Raw genomic sequence first — 16,302 nt, forward strand, 5'->3', positions numbered from 1 at the left:
AAGATCATGTTCCATGAAGATATTAAGTAAATTTCTTACCGTAAATATATCAAAACTTTGATTAGTAATATGCATTGCTAAGAACTTTAAAGGTGATTTTCTCAATATTTAGATTTTTTTGCATCCTCGGATTCCAGATTTTCAAATAGTTGTACCAAATATTGTCCGATTCTAACAAACCATACATCAATGGAAAGCTTATTCATCCAGCTTTTAGATGATGTATACATTTCAATTTTAAAAAAATTTAACCTTATGACTGGTTTTGTGGTCCAGGGGCACATTTTTGTAGTACTTTTAGTGATTTTTTATTTTTTGGAGCTCGAGAATACTGTTAAAATGAGACACAAAAGAAACAATGTTTCTTAGAAGGCAGTAAGTTATATGGGCTTGTCACAACACAAGGATGAATAAATGACTTTGTGGAGTGAAATAAACCTGTAGTTACTATGGTGTCTTGAGAGCTGGTGTTCTTACTTTAGCCACAGCTTGCTGCAAGCGGAAAAGAGAGTTCACCACGGCGATGTTTCTCCTCTGACCCTCCGTCAGGGGTCCGATCACCTGACTGGCATCCCCTTGTGTACAGAGCTGAGAGAAATACAGAAGAAAGAAAGAAGGGAGAAAAAAATGAGAGATTAAACAATATTGAGCATCACAGCCAAAGACCTCAGTAAATAATCAAGGAGTCAACATCAAAAGCGAGGCGACCGCAGGCTCCCACTAATTTCCCCAGATGTCCCAGAGGTGAGAAGTGCCTTGCTCAGTGGTGGCACAGCGGTCAGCGTGCTGAGACACGGGCGTCACCATGGAGCTCAGACAGCAGAAGCAGCTAACATTGTGGGTTGGAGGGCGAGCAACAGGGAGACGAAAAAGAAGAAGGATTCGCCCGGCTCAGTGCCACACCACAGGAACTAACAAGCAAAAGGTTGTCACAGTCACGAGCGAACCACAGCACACAAACACGTATTCGTGCCGCACTGCTGCCTCCTGACATAAACAAACAGCTGCTACAGACAAAACAACTCAAAGCCGAAATCGTAAAAAAAGCAGCACAACCTCCAAGACATCACACCTCTCATCAAAGGTGGGGGACTGGGGAAATAAAATCGGGGAGAAAAAAGATATCACACATTGTCTGCGAGGAAAAACCACATAGGATAGTGGCAGCAGGGGTACCATGGCAACAGTCTAAAAATGGCAAGGCAACGGTTAATTAACGTTTCCCGTGGCAGGTGTGGAGATGCCAAGTAAGGTGCAGTAACGCTAGTGACGATTCTAGGTGGGTTGCTCCTTCACACCTGATGTTAAATAAAGCGTAGCCTCCGGTGCATATCTGCAGTCCAATACAGTAACGAACCGTTCTGAGATTAACTAGGTCTGTGGTAAACCTGCCTGAAGACCAGAAACATTCTTATACCTCTGTAATCCTCAAGGAAGGCCGCTGTTGTCAAATGTTTCCCCTGCAGCTAAACCAGATTACAGGAAGCTACTTTAAAACTCAAACACTGACCTATTTTTGAAAAAAATAAAAATAAAAAAATCTTCCATTAGGGAGAATGTCCATTAGTTATTGTATCTATAGTTTAAAGGGACAATCCACCCACAAAATAAATCTGTAATCATTTTCTTACCCTTATGTTGTAAGTCTGGTTAATCTTAAAGGTATAAATCAAGATATTTTTAATGAAACCTGAGAGGTTTCTGTTCCTCCACTGAAAGTCCAGGTAACCAAAAAAGACTAAATTAAATATTCATCATTTAATGTGATCGTATCTCCTCACAAGGTTTGTTTTAAACCACTCTATTCATATTGATTTTTTTTTTATGACGCATTTATGACCTTTTTGGCTCTTTTAAGTTTTGGTTGCCTGGACATTCAATGGAGTCACAAAAACCTGTCAGGTCTTATTAAACAATATCTTTTTTTATTTGTGTTTCAAAGATTAACTGAAGTCTTATGGGTTTGGAACAACCTGAGGGTGAATAAATAAATGAAAGCCTGGGGTTATATGGCACATTGGGCAGCAATTTTATCCACGTTTCGGAAATCATTCTCCCTGCAAGTGCACTCTGTGTAAATCTGTAGATCGGAGTTGGTTTAAGTCCCATTCCATTATCACAGCAGGAAGGATATGAGAGGTCAATAGAGACAAACAGGGTAAATGTAGACTTCATGTTGTCTTTAAATGATTTTTTTATTCTATCTCAGAAGTCAGCTGCATAATCTTTGGAGAGCAGGTAACAATTAACTGAAACGGATTAACTGAAATGAGACTGATTACTTGTAAAGCCAGTTCGGCTTTGTAGTTAACTCAAACTCTATAGATCTACTGATTTATTGGGTAACACTTTACTTAAAGCCTTTATGTACAATGAATTATAAAGGGTTATTAAAGGTTATAATGCATTATAATTATTCATAATGTGCATTGTAATACATTGTATCTTGTCGTAAATAATTACAAAGGAATTTAAAATGCATGCATAAAAAGTGTTATAATGTATATGTTCACGAGATTGTACAATGCATATAATGTGCATTACAAGGCATAATTAATGCACTAAAACTACTTTTATAATGCGTTATACATAAAAGCTGCAAGTAAAATGTTACCATTTATTGATTAAGGATCTCACTGTAAAGCTTGTGCTGGCTGTTATCTTCATGTAATTTAATGTGGATCACTACTGACAATGAGATTGAGACTCATACCACTCTGACCACTTCTGTAGCTTAAAACACAAGCAGCACACATCTATCAACCATTATATAACAGCAGAGAAGTACATTTAGTAAACTAAGAGCATGAATATTGTGTTGCAAACTGATTTGTCCTCCAACTACTGGTATTTATTTTTTTTCCGACCAAGCATTGCATTCTCAAACTCACATTTGCCTGATTTGTGTGGCTTCTATTTATAGACCAAATCAAGTAGCACCTCTAACTAGGTAGGCTGAAATCCGCCCTGCCTCTTGTCCAGGTCACGGCTCTCAGCAGGTGCTCTGATTCTGACGCTTGTTGAGATGAACGCCACGCTAACTCGGCTCTCATAATGAGCTCAGTCGCCGACCGTGTGTGTCACCTCCCTGGCAGTGTTGAGGGGCATGAGAGCAGACAGCCTCCCACTCAGCCTAGCTCATTATCTCTGTGTGTGTCTTACCAACTGCTCTGACTTGACGCAGAAAAGCTGCACAGTCTTGGCGGCATTCTTGGCGACTGCGATCGTCAGGCCGGAATCCACTGATGCAACATTCAGCTCACTAACGTGCAAAAACAACATATAGAGTCAACTGTCAGCAAATTACAGTCAATAAATCAATCAGTAGTCTAATCACTATATACTTTCCAGTCCATTATTAGTCCTTTAGTAAATTTTTGTATTATATGAAATGTAACTATATTTATAATTGGCATTTCTCTTGCAGTGCATTATTGGATTGTTTTCTTCATGAAGGAAACATGCAATACTTCCTTAACACTTGGCCAAAGATGAGCTTTCTCATGGCGCTTTTCCACTGTGTGGTATGACTCAGCATGGCACAGCACAGCTCGGCTCAGCTTGCTTTACTTTGGCTCGGTTTGCTTTTCCACTGCAGTTTAGTACCACTTCAAAATTGGTGGGATTATAGACTGATTGTTACAGTGTGACGGTCTTTTAAAGCAAGTCGTTTAAAAAAAGATGACTATGTGCGAACAAATGATACTGCAGTGGCTGTTGCTGACCAGAGATGTTCACAAGTCTTTAAGTTGGAGTCCGAGTCGAGTCTGAAGTCTTTAACCTGGAGTCTGAGTCAAGTCTCGATTCTTTGGTCGTGAGTCCGAGTCGAGTCTCAAGTCATTTAATTTAATGGCTCCCTTTCAGAATCCTCATGTATTGAAATATATATAATTGACAAAATATATGATCTAGATTTTTGTTTTTTTTAAAGAGGTGTTAAGATGTAAGGTTAATGTACATCCAGCCTGTTACTTATATGTTTTAATCCATTACCATGTTTTTTTGTAATCGAATTCTATAATAAGGGTCCTATCTACCATGACACACAAAAAAATATGTGACAGATATTTCAAAACCATACAAATAAATTATTTCTTTTTTTATATAAGTCAGGGGTATTCAGTTAAAGTTCCAAGAGGCACGGCCTCTATGTTTTCTTCCAAGCAGAGGTCCAGACAATTAAAAAAAAAAAAACATTTTTACATTGTATTTTTGTACAAAAATGTATCATCACTGTATTTTTATATTTAGATGAATGTGAGGCCATGTGACAAAAAAAAATACTGTTTCTGTTCAAGCTTTTCCTTCTGAAATCTATACTATTTTAATATTTTACTTAAAAGCATGATCTACTAAAAATGTCTAGAATAATCAAAACGTTCTCATCCTGAGCAGAAAAGAAAGATAACCTGCAGTTTCAAAATTTAAGTTAGACTCGTTACACGTCACATTTTAGTATTTGATGCAGCGGAAAAGCAGCATTAGTAGGCATAACAAAACAACAACAAAGTAAAGTACACAGTGCAAACCCCCCCAAAAATGATCCGTACCATGCAGTGGAAAAGCAGCATTAGTAGGCAGCATAGTGGCACAGTATAGGGAAATGATGCTGGAACAGAGTTATGATATTACTATGCATATTGGAGGTGTACCTGGCAATTGTTTTTATGATGCTGTCAAGTTCATCATTAGAGGGTGGGTTTCGGCCCCCTTGAGGGAACACAAGATTAATGGGGTCAAAGAGGCGGGACAGAGACTTGGACAGGTAAGCTGCTTCATATGGCTGAAGGGAGTCCTTCAGGTCCTTCTCTGGACTGGAACAAATAAAAAGTCAAACAAGTTATTCCTTTGCTTAACTGTAAATGTAAAACAAGTAAATTGCACACGTTGAAGTGTTTTTTTTTGTACACATGACAGACCATTCATTTCCACGTTCACGTATCTCTGTGTGTATGTAGTGAAATTAATGAAACTAAATAAAACCAAAGGAATTTAATCAGAGGCATGCCCGTAGAGATAATCAACAACGAATTGACACTAAATCAAAAGTGCAGCAGAGCAAACTGAATGACACTCAATGAAACCATAGCCTACTTACACTCCACATCTCAGTAGGGATCAAAGCCCCCAGCATTTTTTTTTTCTTTAATAAATTAGTTTTCCTGGCTGACAGCTGCTTAATTTCCAATAATTATTATAATGTTTGACCTGTGTATACCAATTGTTGATAAAAGTGTAACTGATTTATGATCGTTTCCCCAACGGTTACTATTTTCATTAAAAGTTTCAGACATTTCATTATATTGTAAAGTCTGAAAATGAGGTATATTTTAAAATATAATTTGACAGTTCTTATTATAGTAATGCATAGAACCTCATTCTCATCACTATAATGTGAAAATGACTCATTTTTAAAATTGTATTCATACATCATGGTAGTATTAGCTGTATAATACTTTATGCTGATTTAGGATAAAACCATCTCAGAGTTATTTTTTTTACTGTAATACAGTAATGAATTGCAAAAAAACTATACAATAATGGTAATGCGAATTAGAGGGCAAAAAGTCATTCATTATCATAAATTATGCACACTTTTTGCAAAAAAATATAATAGTTTGTGTAAATCTTAACAATAGTGTTAAACGGGCTAAGAGAAACCGCATCATTAAATGTCAGAAACTAAAAACCAAATGAATCTTACTTTTCTTAAAGATGAAAAGAGTGCAGTGAATTAACACATAATAGATTTCTCTATAATAATAGATCTCTAAACTTAACTCAGCGGATGCTGTTCAATGCAAATTGTTTTATTAGAGCCAAATATAGATCTGCTGAATCTCTCCGAAATTAAATACAAAGAAAACAGTTTACCCCCCACATCACCCTGCCATATAAAACACATTTGCCAGTTTTTGACAAGATGCTTTAATAATCTTGGCTTATTAATTAAAGCATATTGCTGGTTAATTGCTGGTTGTCATGCATCTTGACATGCTTTTTTGAGCTGTATTATGTGATACAAGAAAACTGCACGTAAAATGTGGGCCGTTTAGGGGAGAATTGTGATTATGGGATCTTGGTGTTTGATCAGAATAGTGGCAGAAACGTTGACTGCATTCTGAAAGACTGTCTGAAAATGTGTCTGAGAGTAGAAGGGCTTCTTTGCTTCCTAAAGCATCATATTCAGGTGAAAGGCAGAAACTGTCTGATTGATGAGAGCAGTTTTGAGAGCACTTTGCGAGTAAACAAAATCTTTGTTGTGCCACCAAAATGATTAGGAAGATGATAGCTGTGTAGATGGCATTTATTATGAGAAATCGTGGCATTTCTGGTTGACTGCTTGCACTTAGCATCTTAAAATTTAAGTCAGTCAGCAATCATTTCAGCAATTTAGTTCTTAGAACAAAACATTAATAATTTCTGTAGCAGCTACTGTATTTTGGCAGAAACGATTATATATCATGAAACATTTCTGTATGGACTACACTTCATCAATTTGTTAAATAATTACAACAGATTTATGAAAACAAATGTTGGAGAGTTAGTGTAAATTTAACTGTGTATGTGTGTTTATTGTAGTATTACTCACTCATAGTCTGGTTTGGTCCGGGTGAACAGATCTTCAGCATCATGCTCTGACACCGGCAGTTCCACATCTAGACCTGCACCACTGCTCACAAGCGCCCCCTGTATGCTTGCGCTGTACTGCTGCAGCCTCTTCCATAGCTCATTATAAAGCCTCAAGAGTTTGGGATACTCTCCCTCCAGGGCCTGCTTCAGGAAGGTTGATGCTGAGAACAAAAGAAAAAATAAATTGAGAACAGGATGCATTTAGAGAGAAGATGGCCACATAAGGGGCTTTCGCACCAGAGTAAATTCAGTGAATAAAGACGTCGCTGTTGGTTGGCTCAGAGTTCCTGCTGCCGGTGCAAATGCAACCAGTAAAACGTCCCAATGGGGAAATTGGTTCTCTAGGAACCACCATGCTAGCTAGTTCCTAGAACTGAGATCCTAGAACTACACAGTGCGAAAACCACTATAGATGTGATGTGATGTGTCTTTGTCCCAATATTGACATTTTAGAAATACTGCATTACTGCAGTAGTTTAAAACAGCTAAAAAGGATGCAAATGCATAGACTTGTGATTACAAAGAATGCTACAACAGACACGTATTTCTTTTGAATGATGTGCAATAATGAATCTACAAAAGAAATGTATTTTAATAGTCCATTTTAATTTCATGTTGCCTTTTATGGTCAGTTTCACTATAGTTTAGAAATCAGGGTTATAAAGCCTACATTGTTGTGAACAATGCCTATGACAATGGCAAGCAGTGACTTAAAGCTTCAAATTCTTTCTTTGTGCCTCAGTGAGCTGAAAAACCAAATCCCTTATCTCAAACCAATCTAACAAGAACAATGTCTAATAAAGAGAATACACTTGGCAAAATGAGTCAAATGGATGGAATTGCATAACAATGCCTCTTCATTAATATGGTAATAACCCAACTTTACAGGTGATTAAATGCTCATTATGAATATTATGCAGATTGTTTCCTATGCAGATTGATTTGATGAATGCATAATTGAGTAGTTCAGAGGAGCAAGAATCTTAAACAGTTTCCATCTTTGTTTTGCTATCACTTGAACAAAGACGAGTCCTGGTAGTTCTACTCTATTGATGGAGTGCTGAATATAAGCTGTATGTTCAGCTGATGTTATGTTTCTGAATTATTGCCGGTAGTGAAGCTTAAAATTTCTCACTTCATAAAACTGCCATGCAGCAGTGTTCAAACACAACCCATAACTGTCAAGAAAATCTTTCCTCGGGGAAGGTGACGAGGTGCATACAAAAACCAACAAATAAACGTCAGTGGTTGAAAAATGCCATCTTCATTGAACAAGTGTTAGTCAGGAGCCAGGTTTTGCCTTTCATGCTGTGATACAATAATGAAATGAAAACATTAATAATAAAAACAGAGCAGGAATGACCCTAGACCAGCACTCTTACTGTTAGCAAAGTAATTAATACGGCTCCCCAAAGTTCAAACAATGCTGAAGGCCAAGTCAGGAAGCCTACACTGAACATTGAGAAGAATATTGGCTTTATCCTTTGACCTGCTCTTTAAAAGGCAAACAGTTCAGGAGAGAATTCTGGGAAGAGGCAGGGAGCTGTCAGTAGTCACAAAACGTATTTTAGGACAAAGAGGAAGCGATAAATCATTTATAAACCGATCTTCTTTGAAGGCTTGTGGAGCACTGATGTCTCAAGACAGAGTCCATAACAATCGACCCGAGAACTAAAATGTTTTCTGATGTCCTCTTGGAGCCACAAAGTTTGTGAGAGCGTCTTCACCTCAAACTTTCTCATTTTGTGAGAGTATTTTGGCATAGTTTCCATAATAGATGTTGGTGAGGTGAGCCCCCTTGGGTCTGGAGAATATAAAAGCAAGTTTGATTGAGAGGTTTCAAATCAAGCTTGATAAAGGCTTAGAAGAGGGAGTAATGCACAAGCATTTGGATAATGAAAGTGATGCAAAGGCTCCTATTTACCTTCTATTGATCAGAGGGAGTGAAGCGCAAAGCATCATTAGGTCGTGATAACACAGAAAGGGATCAATAGAGCCACACAATCAAGGCCAAGGTCTAAATTACAGTGTCTCTGCAGGGAGGACGGGCTGCCCGAGATCTTTAGCTCACTAATTAAGATGGGCACCAGTTGCAATCATGAGTCAGTGTGATGTGGCAATTCTGTGAGATATTGAGTGTTTTTTGTTGTAATACAGCTACCGAAATGATGCATCAATAAAGTGAGTAATCATATTTAAATTTCTTAATTTGCCAGACTTGTTCATCCAGAGAACATTTCCTCTCGAGGAACCTAGATTTAAGTGCCTAGATCTCTAGCACAATGGCCATAGCTTATGAAACATCCCTTCTGTGGTTTAAAAACACAACCCAATGGCAAGGTCATGGTTTTGAGAATACATGGACAAACAAACTACTTTAGATAAAACTATTTGTTAAACACACAAATGTAATTGTCACCAGCCTATAAAACCATCAGTTGATATACAATACAAGTGTCTTAAAGCTAGGTCTTCAACCCTGCTCCTAGGTATCCACTGTCTTGCATAGTTCAGCCACAACCCTAATCAAACAAACCTGAACCAGCTAATCAAGCTCTTCAGGATAACTTGGAAAAATCACAGGCCAGGTGAGCAAAAGCAAGTTGGAAATACACTTTGCAGGACAGTGGATCCCCAGGAGCAGGTTTAAGCTCAAAGTATACTTCTGTTTTTTTTTTAAAACATACTCAAGCATAGTGCTTCCCAACCTTTTTTCTGCTACGGCACAGTTTTGATAAGTAAAAAATCCCATGGCACATCACGATAGAAAGGGGGACGTTTTTAACAATGCGAAAGGGGTATTTTGCTTTTTGTTTAGCACAGCCGTATAATTACTTTGCTAACAGTGTGTGCTGGTCTGGGTTGGTATTTATTATTAAATGGAGATTCTGTAATTCAGACACGTGCACTTAGCATTTTCTGAAAAACACATTCAATGGAGTTACTGTAACAAGGTTTTTGACAAGTAAATGATGGAGATTCTGTATTTTGTCCGTCATTAAAAAGGCCTGATTTAATTAAGTAAATTAATCGCATCCATTTTCATCAATTTACAGGTTATAAAGTGTATGCTATACTCGTAGCGTTGTAGCTATATGGGCACTCCGTTTTTCTTGTTGTCTAATACATTTAGCCAAAATCTCATGATATAAAAGATGAACCGCTATGCACAGGATATTTAAAACGTACCAAAGTATATTGGCCACAACTAGACGGCAAATGACTCTTTTCCACTTCTCAAACACACAAAAACATCAGCCTTTGTTGGCAGTGTTTCTTGAGTAAAGTAACCACTATAATTATTCAAACATCAGTTCTTTATTTACACTTGCATTGCGAAGTAGACATCGGTCTTCAAACTGTGTGTCACGGCACTTTGGTTTAGTCACAATCTCATTCACAAAACTACCAAATTCAGAAACAACCAAATCAAAAAACCAACTAAAAATAACACAAATAGCAAATTTAATAAAATATAAACTTCACACTGTTTTTGAAACACTCCCCAAGGACACATGAAAAAAGTTCATTACCGAAATTTCGCAGATTATGAAATATAACTGTCTGTCTGTCAATGTGTCTGTCTGTTGTTGTTGCAGTCTCCACTATTTTGTTGTTGTTTCATTTTCTACTATGAAACGGCAGGGTGGGCCAGTGTTGCCACCTCGTGGAATAACTGATTAGTTCAAAACCAAGTCAATGCGCATGTGACACGCGCTCGTAAAAAGTATGCACGGTTACAAAAATCGGGTGGTGCACTTGCTATTCTGGTGCCAAATTTTGCCAAAGTATACTTTGGGCTTTAAAGACCTAGGATCTAAAATCTATCCCAAGACTGGGAGGAAAAGGCTATTCTTCAATGGTACTGTAACTTCCCAAGTTACAGGTTAATTTAAAAAGAAATAAAGAGGGGAGTATGTTTTGGTTGTACACCTGTGGAGTCACCTGAATCTCACATTTGAAGGTCTGCTTCCTCCATATTCCCTTGTGACCAAACACCTTGATTTATCCTGCTTCTTAGTGATGATAACACCCTGAGATCAGTGTAGAGATCATCGTTTTGTGCCTGTATTGATAATGGCCTCTATCGCTGGCAGCATCTGAGCTCTAAAATTCATCAGAGATTATGGAAGTGTAAACACTTCTCCAAGGTATTATAGTGTGAAGTGGAAGCGCAGAACGAACAATATCTGAGAAAGCATACAGGCTCAGTTCGTAGAGAAAAGGGTTAACAGAGTCACTGTTCTTAAAAGCAGCTCCAGAAGAGTGTACGTGGGTAATAGAGTTTGAATCCGACTGCAATGTGATGAAAAGAAAGCAAGAGCGGAGGAGAAGAGAGAGGCTAGGCGCAGGAGGGAGCTTGTGTAACACTCACATACAGAATGAGCTTTTGAGATGCATGGCGGGGCATCGTCTTAAACAAAAACCCCAGACTGAGACTCACCAGCTGTGGCTTTCTGCAGCTCCTCGGAGAGCGTCTGAGTGACTGAACTCCAGAAGGTGTGCAAGATGTCAGGCTGCCCATCCTGATAAGAGAGAAAACACATGAACTTTACCATAATGGCCTCCGACACACATAATAACATACATATATGCATTAACATACTATGCAAACAAAGCCTTTAATGGCTCCCACCCATAACACGTCATAAAAAACTAATGTCCAGGTCACATTTCACCCTAAATAAAAACTAGAATCACAGCAATAAAGCACATTTTAAACAAAATTACAATCTTTTTGGTGCAAGACATTTTGATTGGCAATAAGTGTACTTTTAATTGGTAAAAATAATATGACACCCCCCCCCCACACTATTTATGTCTGATCCATTTGTGTATTTGTGGGTAAACGGGGAAGTCTATGGCAAATGATCATTTGGGAATCATGACAAAACAAATATGGTCTAATGCTGATGGATGTTGCCATGTGCCAATCGAACCACTTCTCACGATGTGTGTGTTAAGAGGCTGGAGTGTCTCAGGATCAGCCAAATAAAGAAGCAGTTAGTTTGTCTGATCCTTATCCTATTAATCCCACTGTTGAGCTATTGAGAAATTAGTACAAACTTTGTTTTCAAATCTAATTTACGTACAAAGGGAGATCACATTTACTTTATAGACTATTTAAGTCATATGAATTCAGTCGGATTTATTTACTGACCAAAATAGTATTTGTGTGCCTGACACAGTGTGTATAACTTGGATAGACTGTCAATTTACAGACAGGATGCACAATGATTTTCCAAAGTTTAATTTTATGTACGCAGGGGGAATGGGGTGAGCCAGATATATTTTAGTACAGAGCTTAAGGCCATTAAAGAGGAGTTTATCCACTATCTCAATCAATTCCTCTGGTTCTGTGCTTTGCTGGAGACAGAGAGCAAGCAGCAGTACTGTTTCAGTGACATTGCATCCACACATCACCTGAGCAAATCAACCTGCTCTGAATGTCCCTGCTGACTCGCCGTACATCAGGCTGAAGTAGTTTGCAGAGTGACTTTACAGTGATATAAATGTCTCTTTCTTATACCTCACACAATTTCTGCTGCTACAAATTTGAGAATTCTCCAAAGAAAAAGATGTGACAAGATGAAGTATGGAGACTTGAAAGTTAAAAATATGAAGTATATATACAGTGGGTCCAAAAAATATAAGACCACATTGGCAATCTTAAAATCTGGAAATACACAGCAAGTTTTTATTTTTTATTTATTTTTTTAATTGAACATAAAAAAATGGGTAGTGTAGAGGAAATTAAGGAAAATTTGTGACATTGAGCATGAAAACTCCATTGTACAAAAGGCATGGTTTCAGTGCCATCCTCAATGAAATGAAACCAGTCTTGGAATCTCTTTCTTTTTTTAAAAAATACAAGTGAGTTTCATATATGTTCCAGTACTTCAGGCAATTTCTTCTTTCTAATGTAGAGTCGTATTTCACATTTATGACACCTGAATTTAACAATAATGACACCCGAAAAGAACAACAGCACCAAACAGAGAAAGAGAGCTTCTTTGCTCTCTGGCATGAGGCTTGTTTGCTGCATAAAAGCAGCTGGGAATCCAACGGGAAGGTCTGTTTTACTTGTGTAACTGTTAAATGTAGCGGTTTGCAGGTTTTGCTTTCCGATGGGTGCCTGTGTGGGGGGTGTTTTTGCCACAAATAAAGGTGTGAGATTGTGGGAGTATGAAAACAGCTTTCAAAGTGGAGGCAGAGAAAGAAAACAAAAAACATGATATTCACCCACTTTTCCAGTCTCCAGGGAATCCGACAGCAGCTTTGTTGTGCTGTAAATTGACTCCTGTACAAATTTCCTGTATGTGTTTTCCTACATTGCATACGTGTCCCGTCTTCTGCATGCATCTTGTTAACCTGAAGGTTCAGAAGTGCTGTTACAGGCTTGTGAGGCTCCAAAAGAGGTGCCTGCCCTGAAACACCTTTCATGGGGCCTTTTAAAAGGGTCATATGATGCTGCTAAAAAGAACATTATTTTGTGTATTTGGTGTAATGAAATGTATTTATGCAGTTTAAGGTTAAAAAACACATTATTTTCCACATACTGTACATTATTGTTTCTCCTCTATGCCCCGCCTTCTGAAACACGTCAATTTTTACAAAGCTCATCGGTCTGAAAAGCGAGGTGTGCTCTGATTGGCCAGCTGTCCAGTGCATTGTGATTAGTCAAATGTTTCAAGCGTCTGACGGAAATGTTATGCCCCTCAAAATATACTGTACTGTTATGTCGTATCCCAGTCAGAACACCGGCATGACAGGACAAAAACAATAAAACCCATTACAAACGAGGCAGTTGTTGCATCCAGTGGGGACATAATTACTGATTATAAAGACTTTTACTGTCTTTTTACGCGTTGCGTTGCATATCGTGCCATGTAAACATAATACCATGTCTGCATTTGTGGTCGAAGAAACAACAAACAACAAGTGCTACTCTACACTGCTCAAAATTTGCATTTGAATCATCAGTGACAAATCCTTTAACATAAGGAGCGCTCGCGACAACATACCATGAGTCAGAAGTGCCAGACTGTCCTTGCAAAGAGTAAGGAATGGCCAGTGGCTTGAGTGAGTGGTGGCCAGCGGCTATAATGAGGAACGGCTGGCGGATTCGACGAAGGAGCGCTCGCGGCAACCACATGTGACGACCCCAGGCTGGACTCAGCTTCGTCCACCGTGAGCGTGAAGTTGATGTATTTCCTCAGCGACCAGCACGGATCAGCTCTAGGCATGACGAAGTGGATATCATGCTCTTTTGGAAGGCCCAACAAAGTAGTTTCACTTTCACAAAGAAACACACACCTTCTCAATGAAATGGCACCGGCGGCAACTGCGAGAATAAAATGTACGCTTTCTGTCTTTACGTGAACATCTGGGCGTCATTATGCAAATCTTCCCACATACTGACGTAGATATGTGGGGGCGTGTTTAAACGAGACATTTTAGGGGGGCGTGGCAGAGTCTTTGATATTATAAAGAATATCTCTTTGGATTTGAGACTTTAGTCTTTGCAACTTTACAGATCTTCTTTATGCACCAAGAGCTTGTAACACTCCAAAGAGAAAGGAAAAATTGAAATCGCATCATATGACCCCTTTAAATGTCGGGCACCTCTTTCATCTACAGTTGATGGCTGTCTGAGCACCCAATGACACTCTGTCAGTCATTCTGGGTGGTCTGAATTTCTTTACTTTATACAAAATGTGAGCCTGTCAACTTAAGATAAACACATTTCAGTCTATGAAGCATTATATTTAAATCAGCACACATATGATGTAGCATTATTTGAACTTTAATCTATGTTTATCATGCGTAATTTTTTCTTACATATTCAAAAGAGCCAAATTTTGAATAAAATCACTCTCAAATCGACCTTTTTGCTTTTCCTTTGTTTTCCAACAAGGAAAGAAAAAGGTTTATGGGAGAGTGGGAGGAGGAGTTGCCATGGAAATGCCCCCACCTGCCCCCCCCCCCATTCCTGCAGACCTCAATCTTCTGACAGAAAATCTCGATTTCCAAGAGGTGATTAGAAGCCGCTCAACTCATCTCCCCTGAAACTGTTTACTGAGTGAAAATGGGAGGAATACCGACAGAGAGAGAGAAAACGACTGCAGGTTTGGAGACAGACCTTTTCTCTTTTTCACAAATGCAAGACACAACTATGGCTGTGTTCGGAATGGAATACTAACAAACTGTGCGGTACACTTTATGCAACAGAAAACATTACCATGCAGTAGTATGCCATGTTGTTGTTGCATGACCCCATTACGTTTAAAGCAAGTGGCGTGCAGCTATCATGAAATTGCATTACAAACAATAAGTCAAGAAAGCCTTGTTTAAAATTTTTGTTGATATTGTTTTTGGTTCATTGGTTGAGCAATGTAGTATTTTATGTAGTGTGCTCTACTTTGTAGACTTGTGCTACACTGTAAATATAAAGGCTAGAGGAATGAATGCCATGACTATATAAACAAAAAAGCATGGCCTTGCATGCCATTAATGGTTTTATACATCTTAAATTATATCTAAATTACAAAATGATTACGGACACAAATTCTCATTGAAATGTAAAAATGCATGCGTAAAATTTGCATCACCATCCCCCACAACAGATTTGCTAGTTATTGTTTAAGGAAATGCGTCGTTAAAGGCCAGCTCTCTATGCTTTCTTTGAAAACCATCTGTGAAATCTTACCACCCCTTCCTAAACTCTTCTGATCTCACAGTTTAGCCCTTCATTTAGCAGAAAATAGCACCTTAATTACTGGTTGTAATTAGCCAAATTCGCCACTGAAGGAATGGAGAGCCATGGATGTCTGGGATACCGAAGGGGAAGCGCATTGCATATGCCTTTGCGAACGCTGTTCTTGTCACACAGCGTGCACCAACACACTCCTGCTAGTTCACAAAGTCACCCAGAGCCAAATGGAGAATGTAGATAAAATTGTCCCATCACTGTCTGGCTGAAAATGTGTGGTGGATATATGTGTGTGTGCATGTGTGTATGCGTGTGGGGTAGATAACCTTGTCACAGAGGGGCCAGCCACCTGCAGACACCAATTAGGATGTCATTTACTGCTAATGTGCCAGCAGCAAGTGAACCAGCAGGGGCTTATGCCGGCAGGCCAGCCGAAGGCAAGGGCAACACACAAAAATCCTTTGTAATAAATCACTACATATCAAGGACAAACTCTTCACTCATGGGATACGTACATTATCGACACACATAACTTCCCAGTGCGACTTTACAAACAAAATTGAACTGTTTAACTCTTCCGTCATACACAACAAAAACATGTAAAATTTAAAACAATTATAGATATTAAATCATATGTTCCATCTCACCTTGATAATCTCATCAATAAAGCACACATGAGACACTGGGTCCCTCTTTTTGGTTAGAACCTTCTGCAGGTGCTGCACCTGTTCAGGAACATAGCAGAAAATTAAACCTATATTTTCAAACACCCATTTCGAGCATGATCTAAATTTAACAAAAAATAGGTACAATTTTTACTGCATTCATACAGTAGATCTATTAACAAATTTTAATACCATGCACTTAATTAATGCATCATGCTCATGCATTTAATACAAAATCAGATGAGTTGATTTATATATTTTATTTTACCAACAGAAGCAACTTATGCATCA

At 38.4% G+C, this 16,302-nt stretch overlaps 1 protein-coding gene across 1 annotated transcript in view; it reads right to left on the reverse strand.

The window, feature by feature from the left end:
- Window positions 1-16,302, reverse strand: part of cog5 (component of oligomeric golgi complex 5) — a 72,600-nt gene that overhangs the window by 12,306 nt on the left and 43,992 nt on the right. Inside the window, exons 10-15 of the mRNA XM_019100486.2 lie at window positions 15,994-16,071; window positions 11,078-11,159; window positions 6,593-6,794; window positions 4,653-4,814; window positions 3,163-3,262; window positions 478-588 (exon numbers count right to left, since the gene is read on the reverse strand). Coding sequence (XP_018956031.2) covers window positions 478-588; window positions 3,163-3,262; window positions 4,653-4,814; window positions 6,593-6,794; window positions 11,078-11,159; window positions 15,994-16,071 — 735 coding nt within the window. The remainder of the gene's footprint in view (window positions 1-477; window positions 589-3,162; window positions 3,263-4,652; window positions 4,815-6,592; window positions 6,795-11,077; window positions 11,160-15,993; window positions 16,072-16,302) is intronic.

Source organism: Cyprinus carpio, chromosome B4 (assembly GCF_018340385.1).
Source record: "Cyprinus carpio isolate SPL01 chromosome B4, ASM1834038v1, whole genome shotgun sequence".
Lineage (NCBI taxonomy): Eukaryota > Metazoa > Chordata > Actinopteri > Cypriniformes > Cyprinidae > Cyprinus > Cyprinus carpio.